The 13,582-nt window shown below is 41.7% G+C and overlaps 1 protein-coding gene across 2 annotated transcripts in view; it reads right to left on the reverse strand.

Annotated features, from left to right (window-relative positions):
• Positions 1 to 13,582, reverse strand: part of MFAP3L (microfibrillar-associated protein 3-like) — a 41,170-nt gene that overhangs the window by 10,959 nt on the left and 16,629 nt on the right. Inside the window, exon 2 of one of the 2 annotated variants that reach the window (XM_004682395.2) lies at positions 7,734 to 8,162. In XM_004682395.2, coding sequence (XP_004682452.1) covers positions 7,734 to 8,031 — 298 coding nt within the window. In that variant the 5' untranslated portion in view covers positions 8,032 to 8,162. Of the gene's footprint in view, positions 1 to 1,698; positions 1,712 to 7,733; positions 8,163 to 13,582 lie in introns of those variants that run through there. The other variant, XM_012724929.1, reaches the window with a different exon arrangement.

A 13,582-nucleotide genomic window follows, 5' to 3' on the forward strand; every position in this document is an offset into this window, starting at 1 on the left:
CCGAGCAAAAAGGGAGCCACTGTGTGTCACTGCAGTGACAAAGCATGTATGAAACCAGCAAGGGTCAGTGTGGGCAGCGACTGGAATGGGAGGCAGGGCCTTAATGTTCAAGATCTTTATGCTTATCCTGTGAGAACAGGAGCCCTCCTTCTTTTGAACCTCTCTTTATGGGGCTTTCCCATTGGTTTCTCTCCTAGAAGTGCCTCAGGACCTTCCCACATGCTTCCTCTCAGCCTGAAAGCTCCCCTTCCCCCACCTGGCACATTTCTAGTTGAGGTAGGCATTACCCTCAAGTCTCACTGTGCTCCCTAAAAAATGCCTTTGCTGATTCCTAATTAAATGAGAAGCAGATGCTAGTACACATGGGAATTTAAAAAAAAAGATGTCATTTCAAGTAAGTGGGGAAAGTATATTCGAATGACAATATTTGAAAGAAAAAGTTCAATTTCTATTTTATGTGATACACAAAAATAAATTCCAAAACTCTGAAAATCTAAATGTAAAACTGTCAGTGTAAAATTCAGTTACTATAAGAACATTTTTGTATCTTAGGCATTTCAAAATATTTTCTATCCTTTAAGCATTTCAAGCATCTTGAAAACAAAACTGAGAAAAAACATTAATAGATCAGATTTCTCTCCAATTAAAAAATGCCTGCACTATAAAATATACACACTAAAAAGCAAAAGACAAAATTCTAGAATTCTTGACATATGCATATGAATTATAAAATGCCAAGTACTTATATAAATCAAGACAAATAACCTAAAGGGAAAAATATGTAACAGAAAAAAAAGAATGCATGGGCATCCAAGCATACCAAGCCACTAATGAGTAAATTATAGTTAAACTGAGAGAGGGTAAACTATTAAGAAGAAAAAAATGCAGGTAACTTTTTTACCTTTCAGAGTACCAGAGAAAGGGGATCACTATTACATATTATTTTCCTAGGGGATGGGAAAGGACGCTCCCAAATAAGGCAGCAGGAAGTTGGGTTGCTAAATCTTTGGAAGATCGATGTGGAGGCAACTATCAAAATTTTTCATGACTGTAACTTACAACCCACTTTCAGATTCTTTAAATCAGGCAAACCTAGATAGACTAGATATTTATAAGTCTAAGAAACTAAGCTATTGGAAAATAATTCCATGTTGAATAGCTCTCCTTCCCAGGGACATACTCTAGTCTTTCCTCCCCTGCCAACATTCTCTGGCAAGACCCTATAACTGTGCTTGTAGGTGAGGAGGCCGCTGACCGGGAACCATGGTGTCACCTGGGCATGCGCACACGGAGACGGACGTCACTGAGGGCACCAAGATTGGACGGTGCCAGAGAGATGGTCTAGTGGTTAAAAAAGCGGAGCTGCCATTTAATCCTGGAACCCACCAAGAAATTCTCCAACCCACAAATGATTGTGATGCAACATGAAACCAATATATGGCCCCAGGTCACAACTATGGCTCTCCAGTTGCCTTATTGTTGCATACAAGTAAGCTGCAACAACATCTCGAACTGTACAACCATTAAGGGAGGGGTGAGCACAATCTATAAAGATTCTGTAATTACAGATTTTCTCCCAACACCATATCTCCTAAAATCCTAAATCTTTCCAGGATCTGACAGGGATCACTGAGCCTCAAGCATTAACATTACATCTAAATGCCAATAAGTTCTTCAGATTTCCCTCAAGTTACTTACTAGAGCAACAGGATTTCTCTTTCTTGGAGATGGCTTTGCATGAATCTGTAAGCAAACGGACATGTGATTTGTCTATATCCCTGATGAGTGGTATAAAAGAGGAAAACTGTTTCTAGTCCCGTCCTGCTGGGTGGTGTTACACTCCCGTACATTTCAAGGAGGAGAGTTAAATCTACCCAAAATCGGTACGAAGCTTCTTTAAACAACTTAAATAAGAACATTTCGGTGGTCAGAGTTCCAATGTTTATGCAAACAAGTGTTAACATTCACTTGAATGACACTCTTCCATTAAGAGCATCATGTATGCTTATGTCTGTGTCTGTAAGTGTGGCACTTACTTTCCAAGATGTGACATAGATCCCAGGGAAGAACAAGGATCCATGCCTCTTTACAAAGTGTAATTGAAAACAAATTTAGCCCTGCCTGGCTGCACCTGTTACAGGGCTTCCGCCATCTACGACAGATCCTTGAAGCCACTGCGGAGTCAGGGTATAAACATCATGAGTTGCAAGGGCTCTTACATTCCCCTCTTCCCCCATTCTCCCAAGAGACCTCTTCAGTGCCTACTAGGCAGCTCTAACAAGCTATTTCCTGCATCATGTGGAGCCAAGGTGGCTTGGGATAATATGGCTTTGCTCAGCTTTCAGTGCAGGAGGGTGGGGTTGGGAGCACTGTGCTGTTAAGAGTCACAGTTCTGCTGGGCTTAAGAGTTATAACTAAGTATCTGCCAAGAGCCTACTACTGTCTTTTCATTTCTTGGCCAAAGAAACACCTGACCTTCTGCAAATATGATCAGGTAATTAAAAAAAAAATAAATTAAGGGCCAAGCATGTAGTTCCCTGTGGGCTACAAATAGACTCTTCTAAGGGTAGCCAAAGATGGTTTTCTAAGACAAGTACCATTGGCTGGGTTCATATATCTAACCTCCCTCTGGGGAATGTGAGCTGTCAGCCTTCCTGAGCTGGATCTGGCAGAGTCTTCTCAAGCGCATTGTAGGCTCACATTCCAAGTAGAGCACAACTCACTGGAGAAAAACTGTTAAGTGGCTAGTTATAGGTTCGCCCTGGTTTGACTCATTTTAGAAAATGTACCAAAATATCATACATTAAACCACTTTTATGAGTCAGTATATTATGGGGTTCAAACACCTGACATGAAGGTCCACTTTGGATTGGATTCTCAGCTACCTGAGGGCTACTGTTTGGGTCATACAGGGCTTCTCAGCAGTGGACACTGCTGACACTGAGCATCGGGAGGTCTTTGCACGGGGCTGGCCTGCAGCATCCCTGGCTTCCACCCACTCAATGCCAGCAGCATAATCTTCCTCCCTTCCTTCCTTGCCCCCTCACTCTCCAGCTATGACAAAATGTCTCCAGACTTTCCAGTGGCCATGTGGGAGAAATTAGACCACCACTGAGAACCAGTGAGTTAGGCAAAGGCAAACCTCACCCTGTACACACTACACTTTGTACCACCATCTCTAGCCTTTTCTCCAGAGGTAGAAGCACACTGGGTATTACTGTGGCCCTTGTATACACAAGGAGAAGGCGGGGGTGGAGGGTGTCCTGGGGCAGAGAGACATTCCACATTTGCCATCAGAACCACATGCTTTTGAAATTTCATATATAAGGAAAAAAGTCTATATTTTGTAATCATTGGAAGTCTTTTAAAAGGTCGAGAATTTGGCCCTCCCTGGTGGTGCAGTGGGTTAAAGCACAGCACTAAGAAGCTTAAGCCACTTCTGCATGAGTTCGATCCCGCCTGCCCCGGAGGTGACCACATGACAAGGCAGACCTCTCCTGACCCGCCTGCTGCTCCCCTCAGCAGTGTACTTCATCGATCTGCCTGTTCTGCTCCCCACTCTGTCTCTGGTGAATCCTTTCACCCTCTGCATCTCTGGCCTGTACCTCAGTTCTGTACGAATAAATAAATAAATCTTAAAAAAAAAAAAAGGTTGAGAATTTAAGACAGAGTAAAAATTATAAGAATTAATAAAACAGATTTAAGCACTTAGAATTTATGTTTGTGATAACAAGGGACCGTGTTACCAAGAGCAGTTGACATTTACTGACAACTTGGCAGGTTCCAGGTACCACACAAGTTATTTAGTTTGTAGCAAACTGGGTAGTCAAAAGGTAGCAAGAAAGGGTCATCTCTGTTTTCTAGAAAGGAAAACAGAAGCTCAGAAAATTTAAGAAACTAACTCCAAAAAAGACTATCATAGTATTCTTCTGAATTTCTAATAATATGTTTATAACTCCATATGTTTTTGTCTGAAGCCTTTTGACGAGTTGGTTTAATTTCTAAAATTTAGTGTACTTAAGAGGGACTTAGTGTAATATATGCATAGATAACACATTGCTTTGTCCTTCATCTTTTTGCTTCTATCACTGTGGGAACTCACCCCCCACCCCCGCCCTGGGTTCAGTCTGAATTGTCAACCTCTACACAATTGTTAAAAGGCAATTCATGGTCTATTAAAAAAAATTATGAAAAGCAGAGAGATGAAAACAATAGAGCAATATAAACTAAGCCCAAAATTTAAAGAACTAGAGAACTAGTTGTGATAACTGTGAACTTTCTGCAGTGCAGCTAAGTTTACTCTGAGTATGTTCATTCTGTAGGTAATTCTTCATGGTTTGGGTGACAGAATGCTATAATTTAAGGCATAATTGCGAACAAGTCTGGCATCTTTACAAAGGTCCACATCAGCTGACTTAAGGGACATGCTGGATTTTATCATTTGATCAAGATGCTAATGTATATTTAAATGGTTTAAAGTCAGAGAAAGATGCTACAGCAATATTACCCTAGATAATTAGTACTGAACAAGTGGAGCTTTTTCATATTTTCTGGCAACTACACATTTCTACTCACCTTCAACAAAAGGAAAATGGAAAATAGCATATTCTGTGGCCAGTTGGGGTTACTTGTACTATTTGAATTTGAGTTATTTCTGTAAACTGAGTGGTGAACAACCAAAAAAGAAGTCTTTCTCCAGAAATAGATTATACATTAACCTCTCCTGATCTTGTAGCATCGGAGTGACAAACACCAGGGAAGCCAAGCAAACCAAGTGCTACTTCTGCCAGTGAGGAAAATAGCCTTGTTCTTTTTAGGACCAGCGGAGCCGGCAGAAAGTAAAGCTATGTCACTTTTTCAGCACAAACCAGAAATACAATTGTCCCTTTCCATGCTTATAACAAAGCTGGTGGTATTCTCCTAGAGAAACTCACCAGATGATCTGGAGGACATCTGTGTGTGTGTGTGTGTCTGTGTCATGTGCACACATGACCACACCTCTGGTTGTATAGTATCCTCTCCACTCACCTGGATTCTCATCTGTAGATGCGAGGATTAATGCCTAACCTCTGTGCTACTTGTAGGGACTAGAAATAATGTACATAACTTGGCCAGGGGCTTAGTAAACAGCAGGGGTTGTCTGTATGAAACTACAATAATTTTTTAGTTTGCTTTTAACTATAGTCCGACTGTATCTAGGTAACATTTCAAGATAGTAGAGTTTTTCATACTATATTCAATCACCTCCTTGTTCAGTTATAAGTGAAACACTGCTCCATTTAAACTTCTAGCCTATCAGCCTGAAAACTGAAATTGAAGTCTCAGGTTATATTATGGGCATTTCTCCAGATAGAAATGAGGAGTTAAAAGGCTATGGGTCTTCTCCGTTCTGGCCCTAAAGTTCTAATGCTTTATGATGAGTCTCATTTTTGCTCTTCCCTATGTTTTGCTTACTTGTTAGGTAGTATTTTCTATATTACTCTGCATTTCTTCTGAAGTTACTATTATTATACATTGCAGTTATGAAAGATGAGCCGGAACATCAAGTACTAGTATAAAGAGTTCTTTTTAAAAATATACAGTGCATCTTCTCCGATTTTAAAACAGCTGATTTATCAGCTTGGCTTCTGGCTGTGAAGCCGGTTCTGAGGGAGAAGCTGTCTGTGCCAAAGGCCTCCCTGACATGTGCCACTGGTTCAGGGGTTAATGACAGGCACTACTCCAGACCAGCTGAGCACCCACAAGAGAACTCAGCCAAATGAGACGTCTATCTAGTCAGCCTTCCACTAGACAGGTGAAGAAGACAAAGTACAGAGGCGGCTTGCCAAGACTGAGTCAATAGTTACAATAGTCTTCAAATAAGACATCACTTGAGCCCTTTGAGGCAGTAGGGTACTACTTCAGGATGATATTCCAGATGTTTGAAATTCAGGCCGCAGCAATCTGCTGTTTCCATACTTTGCTTTCTCTTTAGGAATCAGGGGTTCAGTGCCCTTGCCACAACTTGTGAATACCTGGGGAAAACCTTTGCATGAGGGTCCATGTGAATGGCAGGTTCTAGACAGGAGACCTCCCTCCCTTCAGTTCAGTCACCTTGGTATTCCTTGCAGTGGCTCAGCCCTGGAGAAAGACTTGGTGAAACATAGGGACCTGAGCATAAGATGTTGCCATGGCTACTGCCTCCCACCCCCCAAGTGTGATGTCACTTCCTTCTGATCTGCAGTCTGGGAAGAAGGAGCTGTAGGAACAGAAAACAGCTGTGGGCTAGGGGTGAACTTCTCTCCTCTCTCCACCATCTGGAATGAGGGTTCTAACCACAGCCACTTACTAACAATAGGACCTTGGGGAAAATGAGTAGATGAGAGGTTTGGAGTACCTTGTCTCTGATGTCCGTTCTAATTCAAAAAATTCTGTGGTCCCCTTGTAGGGAATGACTTCTACTGTCCTACATTGAACATACAAACACCCAGCCATGTTTTGTACTGTTTTTAACAGTGGGCAGGCTTTGTGATGCTGTCTACCCCTCACCTGGCTAACCAAAAACACCACATGAGCCCAGATCCCACATGGCGCAGGTAGGGAGGCTTCCAGCAGCTTTAACCTTGAGGAACATAGCTGTGACCCAGAGATAGGCAATTTCAAGAAAATGACACTCATTTAGTTCCTAAGGTGACACATATGATGTTCACTTTTTAATTTTTTTTTAAATTCCACAGCAATTAAGCTGAAAGGAGGGAAAGAGGTTAAAAATGTAGATTTCTTTGGAACAGAAGCCCTTCTGGGGATAGTGCGTTGGCTAAAGGGCTTGTGCAGTGAGCAGGTCAATATGAACGGAAGGGTGGCAGAAATGGGGAAGTTATATGTCAGAACTATATTCTTTTATAACCCTTTTGCAGACACCCCCTACTTCATCATAAGTAAATATTCGGGAACATACATGAGCTTCTTCACATCAATCAGATGAGGCTTAGGTTTTCAGACAACTGCTTCTCACATCTGAAACAAGAAATGTACTGACTGACATACCCCATCAATCCTAACTCTGGCTGGTGTCTTTCATGGAGTGAGCTGGGGTGGGGGTGGGGTTAGGTGCTTAATAAGGTGATTCACACTTTGGTCCAGAAACTCATTCATTCAAAACCTAGCATTTCCCCTCCTACTGCCACATGATACTTCTTGTCTTTGCATCCCCCTCCCCCTGGGCTCAGCTGTTGCCAATAGTCTAGAAACTTCAGCACAGAAAGATCGGTAGCTGTTGGCTGAAAATGTGCACAGACACTTCTTTTAAGAAGTGTGGTCTATAAATCCACAGCCAATGAATTAAACTGATAAAAACAACTGTACTATTTATTGGAACCAGTTCCATGAAACAAAATAAACCTCCCTGGTATAACAAACATTTAGTGAGAATCCATTTTATATTCATCCTTTAAGAGTCTGTATCCATTCTATTATAAAACTTCAAGAGGTCTTTTAAAAACACTTCAGTGTTTGCCCTTTGTCTTCTGAGTCAAAAAGTGAGAAAGAATGAATCAATTACTTCTTGGAATCCTTAAGGTTCTGTATTTCTCTCTTGCTTTTGGAAAACAAGACAAAAAGAGCTCTTTAAATGACCTGAATTTTCAATGATTAACTCAACTTACGAATTGAATTTTGAGTAAGAACCACTGAAGCTCACTCCAAGGTCCAGGTTTATACTGTGTGACATTTGACACAAGCTGAAATTTACCTACCTTCTCCTTTTTCCTCTTCCTCCTCCTCCTTCAGCAGCTTGCCAATGGAATTAAACCACTTGAATTGTGGGTCAGGGATGCCATAAACACTACAGTTAATCAAGGCACTGTTCCCTTCCTTGACTATGATATGGTCCGTTCTGGCAATGATTGTGGGTGCGGAGCCCAGGGTCAGATCATCGGTGCCATTTAAAGTGCTGTTCGTCACACTCTTAGCAGTGGCTAGAGAGGATACGAGGATTAAAAAGGGCACAGAAGGTAGAAAGCACACAGGCAGATGGCTCTTCAATCGATCCATCTTCTTTGCTTGCTCTGTAAGGCAACAGAGATGGTTTGCCAGCGGAAGCTTCTATTGGACAACACGCTGTTCAGGGCAGACCACGGGAAAAACCTGTTGTGGATCCAGAGAGATGGTTCTTGATTAAGAACCTATGTTAAGGAAACAAAACGAAACAAAACAAAACAAAAAAACAAACAGAAAAGCACAGGCACATAAATGTTAGCATTCATAGGTTAACATCATTAATAAAATGTTGGAAACCCAGCCAAAATGCAAACCTACATACTTTTAAATATTAAATTCAGATGTTCCAGGTGCTACCTGAGATTTTTCACAGGTATCATAGTTTATAAAACCAGACAAAATGTATTTAGAATTTAGAAGGTCGTAAATTATAAATAATGTGATATTGTAATTTTTGCAATGAAAGCGTATCATTCTTAGCAGAAATAAGTACGTCTCTTATATTAAGGTGATTTGATGACAAGGTGTATTTCCACCCCATCACCCGTCTTCATTGTGGACAACCTCATTATTTACCTGGGCTTTTCAATACAACTTCCGGTCTCTTTGAGATGTCACAGTGTGGCACCTGCAGGCATTTGGAAGGACTCCACCACAACCAGTCTAGCATCCTCTTGACTTCCCGTAATTACCCCTTCCAGTCACCTCTTGTGCAAAACTGGCCTTGCTTTTTGAGCTGCATTCTACCTAGCTCTTCTGCTCATTACAATTATGATCTTCTTATTGACTGCCGATCACTCCATCAATCTCCTGGTTTCAATCTTCCTCTGCTTCTCAGAAATAGGGAACCTCATGGCATACAGGTGACATTATGGGTGTTGGTGCTTCTATGCCCAAAGATCTAACATCCACCTGGGCCTCTATCCTTTGTTTCCACCACTAATGGTCCTGCCACAACCTGGAACTTTAAGCTATCCAAATTCTAAATTCTAGCACTCCATGTAATTAGAAGTTCTCTAAATACCACTTTGAACCACACCCTGCCATGCCAGGCCTGGATCTCATCCAGTCCCCTCACTGGACTTTTTAGCCATTATTGAGTTTTTTCAGTTTCATTCTCCTTTCTCAGTCCCACTTGCAAGCTTCATTTCTGTGTTAGTCAAGACCTAATCACATAGACCACCACCGCAATGTGCTCACCCCTAGGGCAATTCTACCACAGTGACTCTTCCAGGACACAGTTAAGATGAAGCTAATCACTGTCATTTTGGCTTCAGCTCCCAGGAGGCTGGAGGACTCTGGACAGAATCCTCAAACCATATCATAACTGCTAGGATGAGGGATATGATCTCCAACCCTGGCCAGGCCCTTGCATCAGCTGGTAATCTGTGTATCAGTACAAGTGGATTTGGTCTTCTCTTTCCACAGTTGCTTAGAAACATCCAGCTCTGGAATCAAGCCTCTTAGCCCAGTGGTAAGTCTACTTCTCCGAAAAGCCGCCTTTCTCCTCCTAGGGCTTACTGGCATCAATTCTCCATGTCCACAGTCCCACTTTTGCTGAAATTCCCTCCATCATATCTGAAATTCCTTGCCTGCCATTTCTTGTCCAGGCTACCACATCTGTATTTTTTTGCTCTTGATTGAAATGACTGTTTCTCTAGTCACCAATCCCCCCATTTTCAATCTGTTTCTTATTGAATCTCTGTGGTGGTTGCCAGCATTAATTGGTCTTTCTCAAAAGTCTTCCTCACGCTACTCCTTCTATCTGCTCTTATTATTCCTGCTAGTTCCAACATATCTCCCCTACTCCTGAAAAGTTAACCCCCAGTATCTCATCATTGTACCTATTTTTGTGGCAATTTTAACTACAGTTCATTACCATCTCATTGGAACAACTCCCAAACCATACCTAGCCCTAACTCTCCCCTGAGCGTCAGCAGACTGGTGTTGCCAATTGTCCTCTGACCAGGACATTCTGCAGTTACTCAAAATTAACATTCCTCCTCACCCCCCCCCAAGAAAATTAACATCCTCAAACTATATACTGAACATGCTTCATTTCCTAGAACCCTTATTTTACTTGCAGATACTACATCCATGCAGTTATGGCTGAGTGTAATCCTCAACTCAACTGCTGCTCTTGTGCCTTGAGCACACCCATGCTACATGCATTCCACCTCTTAAATATGGCTTGGATGTTCCATCCTGCCTATCTCCTCTGAGCAAGACTCAGTTAGGCCTATCTATTCCTTGACAGAAGAGATGTGGTTGCATCTCACGTGACCTGTCTGCCTTGATTCTTTCCCAGTCCCTGTTCAACAACACAAATTACATATTGCTGTTCCTTTACTTAGCAACCTTCAGTGCACTGCTAACATTATAATGTCAGAATTTCTTCCCCTTCTAGTCACTCAAGGAATAAATTACTGACAAGTTACTATTAGGAAGATACTGTTCTAAGACCAAGAGAGAGAAAAGCTGACAAGGCAGATTGTCCCTGTTATGCAGAGATGAAAGTCTCACAGAAAAGTCAGACCATACATAATAACTATATAAATAATATTTCCAAGTCATGATATATGCTTTGAAAACCGCACCATGATGTGCTGAAATGCTGAGGCAGACAGTCATGGGGACTTTCATTGTAGAGATGGCTCTTGAGCTGGAGGTTCTTTAGAAGTCAGCCTTACCTAGATCGGAACAGTGCATTGGGGTGAGGATGAGGCAGGAACAACAAAAGTAGACACCCAGGGTGAGGGTGCAGGGGAGGGAAGACACAAGATGGGGGAGAGAAATAGACAGATTCACATCCCTGAGGGCTTTAGGGAAGTGCAATGGGTTTGGATTTCATCTACTGTTCACTGGACAGATTAAAGCAAGGTAGTTGCCCAGAAGTTATTTTTTAAATCAGCTTTACTGTATTCTAATTCCTATGCAGTTAAATAATAATTCATAGGTTAAAAAAGCCCATCCTAGGTTTAGATATTTATGAGTTTTGACAAATTTGTATACCCAAGTGGCTACCATGATAAGAAAGATCTAGAACGTTTCCATCACCACCAGAAATTGCCTGTGGCCATGCCCTGGCCTTGTGTCTGGCATGAGGGCAGGATTGGGAATCATGTTTTTGCAATATGGATATTCAGTTCTTTCAGCACCATCTGCAGAAAAGACTACCTTTTTTTCAATGGATTACCCTTTACATTCTTGTCGAAAATGATGAGTCTACTTATAACTTCTTTATTCTTCTCCACTAATGTCTGAGTCGTTCTGTATGTCAGTCCCATTCTGACTGCCCTGTCTGCCTCACTTATCTTTGGTCTACAGTTTCTGAAGTTGTCCCTGAAATGTTAGATACTCAACATATTGTTTGCTGAATGAATAATCTCTCTCCAAAGGCAGAAGTTATTCTAATTCTGTACTTCATAGGCACAGAAACACTCAGCCCTAAGGTGGTTAGGGGCAAGAGTCTGGTCCAGTCCATCTAAAACCTGAGGTCCTTCTGGTAATAGCCATTTTGTATTGAAAAGATCAGGTTTGAAAACCACACCATGATGTACCTGGGGGTGAAAACTAGTTTTAGATCATGTTTCTTCAGAGGGAAAGAAGATCTTTTTTTTGTTGTTGTTGTTAAAGATTTATTTATTTTGTGCATACAGAACTGGGGTACAGGCCAGAGGCTCAGGGGCGGTGAGAGGCTTCACCAGAGAACAGGCAGATCGATGAAGTACACTGCTGAGGGGAGCAGCAGGCGGGTCAGGAGAGGTCTGCCACACCATGTGGTCACTTTCAGGGCAGGCAGGAATCAAACTCATGAGGAAGCAGCTTTAGATACTCAGTGCTGTGCTTTAACCCGCTGCGCCACCAGGGAGGGCCCAAGAAGATCATTTTTAATACCCAAACTTCCCCATACTCCTCAATGTTGGCTGTCTTCCTACCCATGGGCCCTGGCATCACGGGGCAGCAGGATGGTGTGGATGTGGAAAAAGTGCAGCCAGCGAGGTTTAACACAGAATGGGCTCTGACTTTGTCTCTATTACTTGGCCAAACCTGTGGTTTCCTAGTAAGAGGGAATTTGTAGAGCTGATCTTTTCAATACAAAATGGCTATTACCAGAAGGACCTCAGATTTTAGATGGACTGGACCAGGCTCTTGCCCCTTAGGGCTGAGTGTTTCTGTGCCTATGAAGTATAGGACAGTTATTAAAGATTCATGATCAAATGTCCTGACATATAGTTCAGCTGACAGAGAGGAATTATCAACTACTGTATAAAAGCATCCTTTACTGAAATTGTGCTTCTCAAGTTTGTTTTAAGTTAAGTCATTTCGAGACGTACCTTGCTCTAGGTTTGTTTAATGCATTATTGACTGCCCTCTCTCTGCCAGAAGTCACCGCAAATGATTTTCAGCACTGAACCCCTTGGCAGGGACTTGAGTCAACATGCAGCAGGCGCTGCTGTAGCAACCTGAGGACAGAGCTGGCATCACCCATCTTTTTGCTTAAGTTGTATTATTTTTATTGTGGAAACAATGGTTTATGTTGGTTTATTTATACTGTATATCATTTGGGGGTATAGGGCCACATCTCTGCCAACAGGTGACAGCCAAAGTCCCATAATCCTCCACCATAGTTCACTGGACCCTTCCCTACTTCCTCCCTTCTGGCAGCTCTAGTTCTACAGTTAGGCTTCTAGGGTTTGTTTTGGTCTATTTTTCGGTTCCTTTGCTTTGTTTCTCTATCTTCCATATGTAGTGAAATCATCTGGTTTTTGTCTTTCTCCTTTGGACTTAACTCACATAATGCCTTCCAATTCTACCCATACTGTTGCAAGCAGTAAGATGTCTTTTTAATAGCGGAATGGTATTTCATTGTGTACATGGATGGATGCAGTGGGTGGGTGGTGGATGGATGGATGGAGAGATGGAAAGATAGATAATTACTCATCTTAGATGACCTGAAGCCTAGGGTAAACTGATGCCTGACTAAAGACCTTTGGGGGTGAGGGAAGAGGGAAGGAGAGGTTGGTTCTAATAAATTCATACAGTAAGTCTCCCTACAACTAGGAGAATGCAGCAAATTGAAGATCAAATTGTGCTTTAACATGCATAAACTGGGTTGTTTTCAAACAAAGACTTAACTACACTGGTTGTTTACTTTCAAACATACTGTGCTAGCAAGAATGAAGAGAAGGGATTACTGCTGTTCTGTTATATTCTAGCAATGTCAGGAGGAACTTTGGGCAGGCCACATAACAACTGTCTGAAACTGCATCTAGTTCTCTTAGAGACTCAGCAGAAATGTTCATTTATTATGGGAATTTCAGTTAGCAAGCTGATCCTGCTGGCCCCCACGCCTTTCCATTAAAAAACAAAGAAACAAACAAACAAAAAACAACAACTAAGAGACAGAAAACCTAATGAATAAGATATAGGGTATTAGTATCAGAGTAATTTTACTCTGAAATTCTGTGAATATTTATTTTTGAAAATAATGCATTGCCCTGATTAACACTAATGAACTAAAGAAGCTTTTTTTTTTTCAAATTAAGAGTTTTAAACAACTCTTCACCATCTCTCATATCATGCCCTTTCCTGTACATGCTTC

The sequence above is a fragment of the Condylura cristata genome, unplaced genomic scaffold, assembly GCF_000260355.1.
Source record: "Condylura cristata isolate star-nosed mole 26May11 unplaced genomic scaffold, ConCri1.0 scaffold00014, whole genome shotgun sequence".
Lineage (NCBI taxonomy): Eukaryota > Metazoa > Chordata > Mammalia > Eulipotyphla > Talpidae > Condylura > Condylura cristata.